At 41.7% G+C, this 12,248-nt stretch overlaps 1 protein-coding gene across 1 annotated transcript in view; it reads left to right on the top strand.

Annotated features, from left to right (window-relative positions):
- Positions 1-12,248, top strand: part of bsna (bassoon presynaptic cytomatrix protein a) — a gene marked incomplete at both ends in the record, with an annotated part of 111,174 nt that overhangs the window by 82,885 nt on the left and 16,041 nt on the right. The window contains 2 exons of the mRNA XM_083894792.1: positions 2,844-3,290; positions 6,223-11,541. Of these exons, the coding sequence (XP_083750918.1) occupies positions 2,844-3,290; positions 6,223-11,541 (5,766 nt within the window). The remainder of the gene's footprint in view (positions 1-2,843; positions 3,291-6,222; positions 11,542-12,248) is intronic.

Raw genomic sequence — 12,248 nt, 5'->3', positions numbered from 1 at the left:
CAAGGGTTGAGCACAGTGGTGAGTAATTTCCACAACTCTGTCACGAAATCCCTTTGAGCGGTGGAAGACTCATAGTGCGCATTAGACCGATTTAAATGGAAAACAGATCTAAAGATATAATGCTTTTCTCTTTATGGAACAGCAAAAAGAAAGACGGACAGTAAAAGTGCAATAAGGAAAACACAAGTAAGAGAAATTAGAGTAAAATTACAATACCGCAACACTCAGCATATTTCAAAAGGAGGGACATTTAGAAAGAAAGAGAGAGAGAGAGCGAGAGAGAGAGATGATTGAGTTTGGATGTATAACATGCGTTAGAATGAAGTGAGCAGAAATAAAAGAGAACTGCAGAGAGAATTAGGACTGATGGAGCGTTTTAATGAGCGTTATTGACAGAAGGAGAAAGGTGCAGATTGTTGGTGCTATGTAGGTTAAGTGGTGCAGCAATGGCGTGCTCTGCTGGAGCACACACACACAATCCTTTGTGCTGGACTGAATATACTTGCCCGGGAAATATCTGTTCACTGTAGGTCTAAAAATGATTTCATGACAGTCTCAGGATCAGTTTGCATCATATTCAGTTGATATACAGTAGCTAATTCATTAGAGAGGTTGAACTCTACATGTTCTCTCCAGGTCACAAACCTGGGTCTTCTTGCTGCAAAGGCAAAGTAGCTATCTATGAAATAGATTAAATATGAGATTTTCTGGTATTTTATTAGAGGAGAGCTGGTGTATAAATGTATTATTTGATCAACAGTAAAGTAATTATATGCTATTTTCATACTCATTTAAATCTGGTTTCTCGGGTGTTACTTATTTCGACCCATCACAGCTTTCTTTTTCATGCTCAGTAAGCAAAGCATCTTAATGAAACCTGGTCTGAAGCTTCAACACCTGTTCACTGTAGCCATTTGTTCAACTTAAAAAAAAAAGAAGGTCTTCTGTATTTGGATGCTACAGTTATATTAGGAGGATGAAGATGTGCTGATATTAAGAGTCGAAGCAGCGAAAGGAATATACTAAGAGACACTCTCAGAATGACTTATTGTATCCCTCAGGGAGGGTCGTACTGCAGCCTGACTCATTCATTGTTTCTGTCGAACTTCTTTTGCTCCACATTTTTGGTGTCACCCACCACATGTGTTTCAACGGGAAAGAAAAGCTCAGAGAGGTTGAACTCTTTTAAAAATGTCCGTATAAGGCTTTCAAGTACAGACCTCTGGAGCCAATGAAAGAAGTAATAATATGACTGTCATGAAAAATAAGAAGAAGAATAAAGAATACAGATTGATTATTATTTTTCATAACGTTTTCACTGACCTTCCAATTCCTTCTTTCAGTAAAAGGGTCCATTAATTGGATCTTAAATTTGAATACTCGAGCATGCACTACTCAAAACAACATTAGTCACAGTGATGGAGGGAGATGGAGTCTTTTGTACAACACCTCACCACGGATAAACACACAGACAGAGAGAGAGAGCGCAGGAGCAAGATAAAGAGAGGAGACACAAAAAAGACCAAATGAGGATTGTTAGAGACAGAGAGGATTCAACGAGAGGGTGGAAAAGAGCAGAGATGGAAGATAAGAGTCGAGGAGGAAGGGGTTGCATCTGTCAATTATTCATTAGATGAGTAATGCAGCTGCTCTCCAGCTCTAAACCATAACTGTCCTGCACAGCTAGAGAGAGACGGGCAAATAATAGACTGTGCATGTAAAGTGCTGGTGAGGAGACACAACATTTAACACCATGTAGTAGCAAAAAAATATAACTAACAACCATCTAACATTATTGCATGAATCCATATTTAATTCTCTACGAGTTAAAACTGTTCAAATCAATATATTTTATTATTATCAATCTATCAGTGCACCACACAAAAACAATGTAAAGTTTAAAAGGAGTCAGAATAAATGATGAATCCGCAGAGAATCATCCTCCAAATGTTCTTACAGCTTTACAGAGCTTTACAGTGAGTTTAATCTCAGTCCTCAGTGGCTGGCCCTCAACTTAATAGTTCTAGTTGCTCCTGTGTAATTTCTGTCAACACAGACAGCTCGTTTAACATCAACCCTCACTGTGCACTACCTGTTCAGCTTCAAACAGCAGACAGGCGGAGTAATGACTAGCTGCTGAATATACACGGGAATCGACTTCTATATTTAGAAGCCGAAGAGCCTTATTTTTCCCTTCAGGAATTGGCACAGACCAATGACAAGCGCTAAAAGAGTGGCGAATCGAACATTAGATTTAAACGACCAGGTTATCAGCAACACAAATTCCAAATGAGCAGTCGTTGTCACTGTCCTAGGGAGCGTAACATGAATGTGGAGACTCCCTGTTCCACATCTCCCAAGAAACCACCGGCAACACACTAAGCAAACCATTTTAAAGGTTTATTTAAAAACAAGCACAAAATGTGTACTGGCACTCTGGCTGTGAGTGGTTCGAGGAAGTCCACTGCAGCTGGGGGTGATCAGGCCTGTTATACTGGAACGTCCTGTGCAGGACCGACAGTCACACATAAATAAGTAATAGCATAACAAGTTTGAAATATACTTTGTACTTGTATTTATATCTTTGTGAGATCCAAAAAACGTACAAACTTCTCTTTGTCGGGACATTTTGTCTGTGTTAAGACCTGTGCTTTGACATAGTACTGGAAACAGCAGCCAAAATGCTCTTTGTTCTAAGTGATAAACAGGAACACATTCTTTTGTAAACCCCATAATATTTCATCTTAAAGCTTTTCTTTGCTAAAATCGTTGATCATGAGTGAGTAGTAGTAACCTGGAAGAGATTTCTGTCATATCTTGTTTTTATTCTCTTTCTGTTTCAGAAAAAGGAATGGTTGTGTCTCAACTGCCAGACCCAGCGGCTGATGTCTGGAGGACCCCTTGAGGAACCTCCTCTTCCCGTTCCTCATCCGTCTCCAAAGCACCAGCCAATGGGCTCACCTCGTCACCAGGTGCCGACTAGTCAGCAAAGCCCTCTCCACAAACCCACCAATCAGCAGGGGTCCAAGCCGAGCCAGGCCCAGAAACCACAGGTTGGAACAGGCAGTAGTGGACCTTTTGCACCCACTGCTGCCAAACAACCCACTGACACCAAGACCGTGACTCCAGCTACAGCAACTTTAACAACCATGGACTCCCAGAAACCGAAGTCCTCAGAGACTAAGCTGAAGACCGAGTCTGAGACCCAACCTCCCAAAGAGAGCAAACCCTTGCAGAAGAAAGAGCCAATTACCCCAATCAAGGAAATTAAGAAGTCCCGGCACTATGATGTAAGTAAGATTTTAGTCCACTGTATGTATGTTAAACTATGGCAAAAATGTTTATAATAGTTAAATAATAAAAAGTGAAAAAAAATACATTTTGCACTAATGAGAGGATTTGGGATGTTACAAGATTTCTAAACCATAGTGTAACATACATGGACCAAAAACATGCTATTGTTGTGTAATGATTCAAGCTTTTACTGCAGCTTATGTGTCCTGGTTGTGTGCGTATGTTTGGCTGTATCAGCTTGGCCCTGCTTCATGTACATATTTTTTCTCCATCAGTTTAATGAGCTCAGGGCAGGTGATTCTTCTTCATTACAGAGAAAGAACAGAGTGAAGCAAGCAAACGGAGGAGGCGTCTCTTTATCCACGGTTCGGTTCAGACTCAGACTCTTGAGCCACTCTGTGTTCACACCCTGATCACTTTATCACAATTTGGCCAAAACTAACAATGTACAGTATGCAGTGAGAGCTCAATAGAGGTAATCTATTTTGGGAATATCATATAGAAAATAACCAGAAAATGAAGTTATTTGAAGCACTTATAGCAGATGCTTGGAGTAATACAGTCATCATGTAATGTGATGTGTATTTGTGTCCAGGTCAATGATAGTGACCCCAGTAGAGCGATACATCTGCCATTTTTTCATACTGATCAAAGAAATGTTTATGTAATATTTCTGTAAGTCAACCTACAGAAACCTGCACAGTTGCATGATCTCATTCCCACTTAATTTACATATTGCTGTTGCTGTGTTCCATGAATTTAGCAGAAAGGCTAAACAGATCTGTTGAAAAGTGGGGTTCCATTGATGAGCACAACTGAAACTGAAAGATTAAATGAAATGTCAGACATTCAGTGACAGGAGAGGAGGAAACACTTTGGGTATTTCAAAAATCATGGACCCAACTTGTCTTGCCTTTTTTTTTTTTTTTTTTTTTTTACTTAAAATGCACTGGGACTTCACTGTGTATTTGATTTGAGGGTTAAACTCTGATACCTGGGAAATATATGTAATATTTACAGATCACAAGACATTCTGCTTTTTCATTATGATTAAGTTTACTTTATTGTATACATTTAATTTGTTTTTTAAATGAGAAATGAATTCATGATTACAGTGTGATCCTATTGTCAGAATAATTTTATTTCATTGTGTTTCATCTTTACCACCCTTAACACAAATTATCCTATATACCTTCCCTAAAAGATATTGTTTGTTCCTATTATTTTGTATTTTTTAGTAAGTAAGATCATTAAATATGCTTGTCCTCTATTGTATTTATTTATGGTAATTTTGCTTTTTGTACTTCTTTTACCAACCATGTATCTATCTACATAAGAATGAACCTCATGTTTTCATGAATTGTACCATGTTTCTTAGTAGTTCAGGTTTTGTTTACTTGACAAAGTTGAAATCAAACTCAACCTGTGTGCAAAAAAAGAAAAGAAAACTACACAACACTGACTGGCACAGAGAAGAGTGGCATGAGATGATGTCTGGTTGTTTTGAATTGTGAGCTCAACTTATTACTTTCTGCGTCAGTGTTGGATGTTTATGGCTATTTGGAAAGCATGTCATTGATTCCCTTCTCACAGAATGCTAAGACTGTGTGGCTGCAGGGGCAGAGAGGTATTCATGGATTACCTTGGGGAGAAATGGAGTTAGACTCGAACACTGAGGGAAAATGTGTGAGACAGTGGCAGACAGAGGCAGCTGTAGCTCCTGCTGAAATATGATCGGCACTCCATGAATATGCTAAACCACCAAGGCCCTCAGCTGAGCTAATACTGCTGCAGGCCTTTGTAAATGCAATGCAGACCTGACTCAATTGAGGAGCTGCTCTGAATTTTAAGTGCCGACAACTCAAAGTTAAGTTTTCTCTTTGATGATGAGCAGAAAAATGGGTTTTCGGTATAGAAAATAGAGATGCGATGATTTACGGATTATTAATTCTTTAGTAAATTAATCACCATCTATTTTGATAACCAATTAGTCTGTTTGTTTTAATATTTCAAATGTGAATATTTTCCGGTTTCTTTGGTCCACATAACAAAGAAATCATTAAAACTGCATTTTGTTGGTTTGTGGACACAACAAAACATTTAAGAACTTCATGATTTCGAGGTTTGGGAAACACTGATCAACATTTTCAAAATGTTACGGCATTTTATGGATCAAACAACTAATCGATTAATCCAGAACATGATTGATGGAGTAATCAATTATGAAAGTTTTATATTTTTCATAATTTCTATGAAAACTTTGTATTCTTTCCTCCACCAGGTTAGTCCATTTGAGTCTATGAATTAAAATGTTATCAACTGACATCCCAGACAGAGCCATTGATGAATGAGTTTTGAAAAGTTTTTTGTGCCACATCCATTGTAATTCCATTAATTTTAATTCCATAATCCTATGTTAAGATCATTGTTTCTAAAAGAGAAATAATTTGGACTAACCTCTTCCATCAATGGCTCAAATACACACTCAGTACACATCAACTTTTATTGTTGCCTAATTCTTTATCTTTAGCTAACAACTTAGTCGTAACAGTTTTTTCCCTTTATTTATCAATTTGTTCAAAGGGGAGACAAAGCTGTTGGTCAGTCTGATGTATACGTTTATAATTTATTTTAATTCTATATGCATTTATAAACTATGAATTTAGTAATGTTGTTTAGTTACACAACTAACTAGGGTTAACCTGGTACAAATGTTTTATTTTATTTTTTTAAATAGTTTTATGGTGATACTACATGGTGTAGTTATATCATTTTACTTAACATATTATAAACATATTGATTTTATATTTTCAAAAATAAAGTTGTGAACTTATTCTGGCCTAAATTAGGTGAATACTATGAATTAACTTTAATGGAAAAAAAACAAAAGCTTTTGTATTGATGTATTGTTCTTTCTTCTCTTTTTAGGAGACTAAAAGCAACAGTACGCATGACTTGTCACGCAGCCCCCAGAGCCTCAGTGACACTGGCTACTCCTCTGATGGCATCTCCAGCTCCCACAGCGAAATTACAGGTCTAATCCAAGAAGAGGAGATGAAGCTAAGCGAGAGGGGAATCAGTGGACGGGGCTCCCCTCCAAGTCCATCTGAAATTACCAAGCTAGAAAGTTCCATGAGGCCTTTGCTGGAGAAGAGTCTCTCTGAAGACAAGGCAGACAGGAGAGGAAGAAAGCACAGAGACAGAGATTTAGATGATAGAGGGAAGCAGCGTCCACGCTCCCTGTCAATCCCTCCAGACGCATATGACTCTGATGAGGAATTAGAGGACATAATGGAAGAAGAAGAAGATGGAGGAGACTGGGAAGGTAAACGAAAAGAAGGAAAGGAAGAAAAGAAGGAAAAGAAAAAGAAGGACAAAGAGGGTGAGCCCACAGAAATGACAGACGAGGAATTCATGAGGAGACAAATAATGGAGATGAGTGCTGATGAAGAAAATGAAGAGGAGGAAGAGATGGAGGAAGAGGAGGACGAGGAAGATGAAGGATATGGCTACCACAAACCCAAGAAAAGCCACCACAAACACACCATCTCTGACTCAGGAAAAGAGAAGAGACGCCTTCAGCACCACTCTAGCAGTTTTGAAGAGGAAACTAAGAGCACCACTGATGTTTATAAAGGCTCAGTGGAGGAGGGTGAGGAAGATGTGATGGCATCTCAAGGAGGCCTGAGGCGCTTCAAAACTATTGAACTCAATAACACTAATAGCTATAGCCGAGACATGGACCTGAGCAGTGAAAATGATCTAAGCCTCGATCGGGAACCAGAGCTAGAGATGGAGAGTCTGACAGGATCTCCTGAGGAGCGCTCTCGAGGTGACTACTCCTCCACTCTGCCACCCACTTCATCATCATATGGTTCTGGTCAGTCTCCTACTTCCATTTCATCGATGGAGGAGGATAGTGATAGTAGCCCAAGCAGGAGACAAAGACTAGAAGAGGCCAAGCAGCAAAGAAAAGCACGCCATCGCTCCCATGGCCCTCTCCTTCCCACCATTGAAGACTCGTCAGAAGAAGATGAACTGAGAGAGGAAGAAGAGCTTCTGAGAGAGCAGGAGAAAATGAGAGAGGTGGAACAACAGAGAATAAGGAGTACAGCACGAAAGACCAAGAGGGATAAAGAAGAGCTGAGGGCTCAGAGGCGCAGAGAAAGGTCCAAGACTCCGCCAAGCAATCTTTCACCCATTGAAGATGCTTCTCCAACAGAGGAGCTGAGACAAGCCGCAGAAATGGAAGAGCTTCATCGTTCGTCTGCCTCTGAATATTCTCCTCAGAGTCTGGACTCAGAGGCTGAGGGATACGAGTCCAAACTTTACAAGTCAGGCAGTGAGTATAATCTGCCTACGTTTATGTCCCTCTACTCACCAGTAGAGAAGTCATCAATTACGACTACTACCACAGCATCATCAACTTCTAAACCTCTCAAGAGTGCTGAGGAAGTTTATGAGGAAATGATGAGGAAGGCAGAGCTGCTTCAAAAACAACAAAAGCAACAGCAACAGCAGCAACAACATGGAAGGCACTATTACGAGGAGGATATTAATGGAGAAGCTTATGATGACGAGTATGAATATGAACAGGATCAAACAGGATATGACAACGAGGCAGCAGAGACAGAAACAGATATTTATGAGGAGATCCGACAAACATCTCAAAACATCACCAAGATGCAGCAGGCCACCGATGAACAAGTAGATATTGAGATAGAGAGCTCATACCCAGACAAGCAGCTCCTTGATACGGGCTCAGCCTTTGCTAAGCTGCTGGAACAAAGCAATGCTCTTTTGACCCCAGGCACCAGCCCCACCCAGATCTCAGCTCCTGTCTCCTTTGCTGAGACTGGAGGGCGGATCCCTGATGTACGTGTAACACAGCATTTCTCTGCAAAGGATAGTCACAAAGATAGGCTCAAAAGCCAAGCAGGAAAAAATGGAATTACACCCACTGTGGCTGCCACAACTATTGCAGCTTATGGAGTTTATGCCAGAGATACAGTAACTATTTCACAAACTAGTACAAGCCACACTGTCACGTCTACTCAGTCTGCAATATATGGCCGACACACAGGCAGTCCCGCCACATCCTCAGCAACTGTTTCCAGTGTATGCAGCAAGATTGCAGAGATTACTCAAGCCTATAGTCAAAGAGAAGTGATCACTCGCAGGGTGGGGGAGACAAGGGGTGTCCAAGTGCGAGACAGCTCAACATCCTCTACTGAGAGAATAATTGAACCACGTTCTCCCAAATATACAACTTATTACAGGAGTACCAGTCCTCCTCTTTCTCCATCACCACCTCCACTGCAGAGTCCCACTCGATCTCCTTCAAGAAGGGCTACAGCAGAATTCTCTACACAGACATTCAGTTCATCCATGCGATTGGAGTCAGCTGGCTCTGGGCCTTCATCTCCAGTGATGGCTCAGGGAACACAAACATCACATCGATCCGTTTCCCCCCGGTTGTACAGACAGCAGTCTTCACAGGATGCCCCATATTCCCCACCTCCAAGCCCAGCTAGACCAGTGACTGTCAACACTGCTACTTCTCCTCTGTCCTCACCAACTCGATTTAGCCGACAATCAACTTTTGAGACCTACTCCCCATGTGGTAGTCCTCCAGATACACCACCTTTCCAACATTCTCCTACACGTAGCTTCTACCACTCACAAAGAGTTGAGAAGGTAAATGTAGGAACAAGTATGGTCACCACAGCCAGTACTTATACCAGAGGGTCTGTGTCAATGGATAATATCTCCCTCTGTCGAATATCCACAGTACCTGGCACGTCACGAGTAGAGCAAGGCCATATGATCCATGGTGGAAGTGTTGTGGACCTTAGAACAGCCACCAAACCAGCCCCCATAATTATGACTGACCAAGGGATGGATCTCACCTCATTGGCCACTGATAGCAGGAAATACCATGGAGGATCAGAGGGTAGCAGACATTCAACAATTGTACAGCCACTGATCATGAACTTGAACAGCCAAGAGACTATGACACCAACCACTGTGAGTGTCACTGTGGCTGCATCAATGTTCATGACCCAGCCTAAACAACCCACAGTCTATGGTGACCCTCATCAAACCTGGGTTGATCTCGGCCAAGGCATGGGTTCGGCTGTGTGTCTTTCACAGAACAAACCACAAATTTCACCACCAATTGACCCGTCAATACCAAAAATTGATGCCAAACTGGAAGACCTCAGTGTACAGCAGAGGGAGCTGCAGAAACAACAGGAGAAGCTGCAGAAACAACAAGAGCTTCTTGAACAACAGTTACAGCAGCACCATCATCATCAGCAACAACCGCCTCCTTTGGTCAGGTTCAACATTACTGGCCAGGTGCCACCTTTACATAAAAAGGACTTGCTAGTCAGCCAGACAGGCACCACCCCAGCTGTTGTCAGTGCTGTATTACCAGCCATTAACCCTGAGTTGTATGGAACTGGCCCCATTGAGCTAAAAGGGCAGCCCAGTCCCCCAGGTTTAATGGTAGGTGGTAAATCACCACATAACATGATCGTACAGATGGACGGAGGACAAGAGCAGGCCAGGGCAGTAACTCAGTTAGTACAGGTCGAAGAAGGACAGGATGCTCTGGAACAAATAGGTGGCCAAATTAAATCTGACAACCAACCAGCTTGCTGTGATGTTGTGTACAGAATTCCATTTGGTGGAAGCTGTGTTGGTGGTTCTGAGAAAGAGGGCATAAGGCCTCCCTCTGCACCACCCCTCACGTACGAGTCAGACCAAGAAACACAACCTGCAAGGTACCATGAGTATCCAATGGATGGGCATAAGGCCTACACATTACCTTTCCCAGGTAAGCTCCAGCCTTCAATGTCTGATACAAACCTAGCTGAAGCAGGGCTACAGTCGTACCATTCTAAACTAGAGCCACAATTCCAAGTATCAGGAGAACTTGCTGTGGATTTAACTGCCATGAAGCAGGGTTACGGAGGGTATATAGGGATGCAGTATGGCTCCTATACAGATCTGCGCCATGGAGGAGACATTACAACCCAAACACTGCCGATAAGAAGATATAATTCTTTGTCAAACATCAGTACAGACTATGGCTACTCAGCCCGTGACATTGCTGGCTTCCAAGAAGCTAATTTAGCTCAGTACAGTGCTACAACTGCCAGAGAGATCAGTCGTATGTGTGCAGCACTCAATTCCATGGATCGGTTTGGCAGTAACCCAGACTTGATGCAATATAGCACATTAGGCAGAGGAACTGGGCCTGGGTCCTCCAGACTTGCAGCAGGTCTTGGCATAAGACAAAACCTCCTCTTTGGACTAGATGGGAAACCAATCTCTCACAGTCAAGCACTAACCAACCTTATCAATGCTAGACAGGCCAGTCTCAGAGCCATGTACCCTGCTGCTATTAGGTCTTCTGATGGGATGATTTACTCCACCATTCAGACCCCAATTGCTTCCACACTTCCCATCACAACCCAGCCAGCATCTGTTCTACACCCACTACTAAGAGGGGTCTATAGGCCATACCCTTCTGCCAATATGACACCTGTGCCCCTATCCAGTCTAACCAGACTACCTTTGAACCCTAGAATGTCCTTAACTGGACAACCCCCAGTCCGTTACCCAACACCATTAACCACTACCACTACTGGCAGTGCTGCAACAACTTCAGCAACAGGAAGTGCTCCGGTGTCTGTTTCCATGACAATAGCAAGCTCTGCAGTCCAAGATGAACCAGTTTACCTTGGTAAAGGTGCCACAGTGTCTTCGTCATCAGGTGAAGTCACCTCAGTTGGAGGAACACTTGTCATACCAACAGAGCCACAGCAGCAGCCAATAAACCTGTCTCAGGCACACCTGAACAATCAACAACAACAAGCGACAAATGCTCAGCAGTCACAACAGCCTCCTCCAGCAGCCAATGCATATCCACCCTCAGTGACATCACACGCTGTCGGCCCCTCTGGTCCTCCCAGCGGCTTGCCTCTTCCAGGGGGTCTCCCCCCCTTTCCTCCACCAGGTGCCATACACAAGGAGGGTGAATCTGAGGCAGAGAGGCTGCATCGGCAGCAAGAGCAGCTTTTGCAGATGGAGAGAGAACGTGTGGAATTGGAGAAACTTCGGCAAATGCGCCTGCATGAGGAGCTGGAGCGGGAACGGATAGAGCTGAAGCTGCACAGGGAAAAGGAGCAGATCCTGGTACACAAGGAGCTCCAGGAGCTGCAGACCATCAAGGAACAGGTAGAGGGAGAAACAAGATGCCAAAAAGAGTTTGATTGTTGATGTACTGCTTGATGATTTGTAGTTGTTTCATTTTGCATTGGATATATATTCTGTTTTATTGTTTTTCTGTTCCTGTGGTAATGTCCCTTGTCTTTAATCTTAATGTTAATCTTAATTGTTTGCCATTTTACATTTTATAAATGTATATGAACACGCTTTATAAGATGCATTATTCCCAAATTGAAAAACGAACACATTCAATGTATAGTATACATGCATGTGTTTCAATGCGTGTCTGTTATCAGTTGACTTTTCAAGAAAGTACTGTCACACTTGTATTATCTATTTACTAGATATCTGTTAGAGGAACATGTTAAAATTCTGCATGACTTTTGTGGGTTATGTATATATTTATATATGCAGAGGTGGAAAGTAACATAATACATTTACTCAAGTTATTGTATTGAATACTTTTTTTAATTTTTTTTTTTTTAAGTACAATTTAAAAACAGGATTGTGTATTTTACTTGAGTATGTATTGACTCAAGTATTGTACATAGTTACTTTATAAACCCTATCCGTTACTGAGTAAAAATAAAAATTCAGCACAATGAAAACCTACCTACTTTTTCCACCTCTGTATATATGTGTATATATACATGTATATATATAATTATATAATCTGCATGTTATGTTGTGTACTTGATGCTTCCTGAATGTGAAGT

Source organism: Microchirus variegatus, assembly GCF_963457635.1.
Source record: "Microchirus variegatus genome assembly, chromosome: 9".
NCBI classification, from domain to species: domain Eukaryota; kingdom Metazoa; phylum Chordata; class Actinopteri; order Pleuronectiformes; family Soleidae; genus Microchirus; species Microchirus variegatus.
The sequence above is the reverse complement of the archived record's forward strand: the minus strand, read 5'-3'. Positions and strand labels throughout refer to the sequence as shown.